The 297-nt window shown below is 63.6% G+C and overlaps 1 protein-coding gene across 1 annotated transcript in view; it reads left to right on the top strand.

Annotated features, from left to right (window-relative positions):
- Positions 1 to 149, top strand: part of MARS (methionyl-tRNA synthetase) — a gene marked incomplete at both ends in the record, with an annotated part of 3,963 nt that extends 3,814 nt beyond the window's left edge. Inside the window, one exon of the mRNA XM_009578904.1 lies at positions 78 to 149. Coding sequence (XP_009577199.1) covers positions 78 to 149 — 72 coding nt within the window. The remainder of the gene's footprint in view (positions 1 to 77) is intronic.
- Between the last annotated feature and the right edge of the window lie 148 nt (positions 150 to 297).

The following is a 297-nucleotide window of genomic DNA, read 5'->3' as shown; positions in this document are numbered from 1 at the left end:
GCCCCCCCCCGGCAGTGCATGAGTGGGATTGGGAGTGCTGGCCCTGCAGGGGTGACCCCTCTTCTTCCTGGCTCCAGGTGAGCCCCCTTTTCCAGAAGCTGGAGAATGACCAGGTTGAAGCCCTGCGCAGGCGCTTCGGGGGAGGGCAGGTCAGTAGGGGCTGCGGCACCTCTTAGCCTCTCCACCTCTGCTTTCTGTCCCTCCTCATCCCATCTCTCCTTTCCCAGCCTGAAGACCTTGCTGTAGAGCCCGAGGTAACTCCCTGGCACTGCCTCAGGGGTTCTGCGGCAACCCACC

This window comes from Fulmarus glacialis, unplaced genomic scaffold (genome assembly GCF_000690835.1).
Source record: "Fulmarus glacialis isolate BGI_N327 unplaced genomic scaffold, ASM69083v1 scaffold26905, whole genome shotgun sequence".
NCBI lineage: Eukaryota > Metazoa > Chordata > Aves > Procellariiformes > Procellariidae > Fulmarus > Fulmarus glacialis.
The sequence above is the reverse complement of the archived record's forward strand: the minus strand, read 5'-3'. Positions and strand labels throughout refer to the sequence as shown.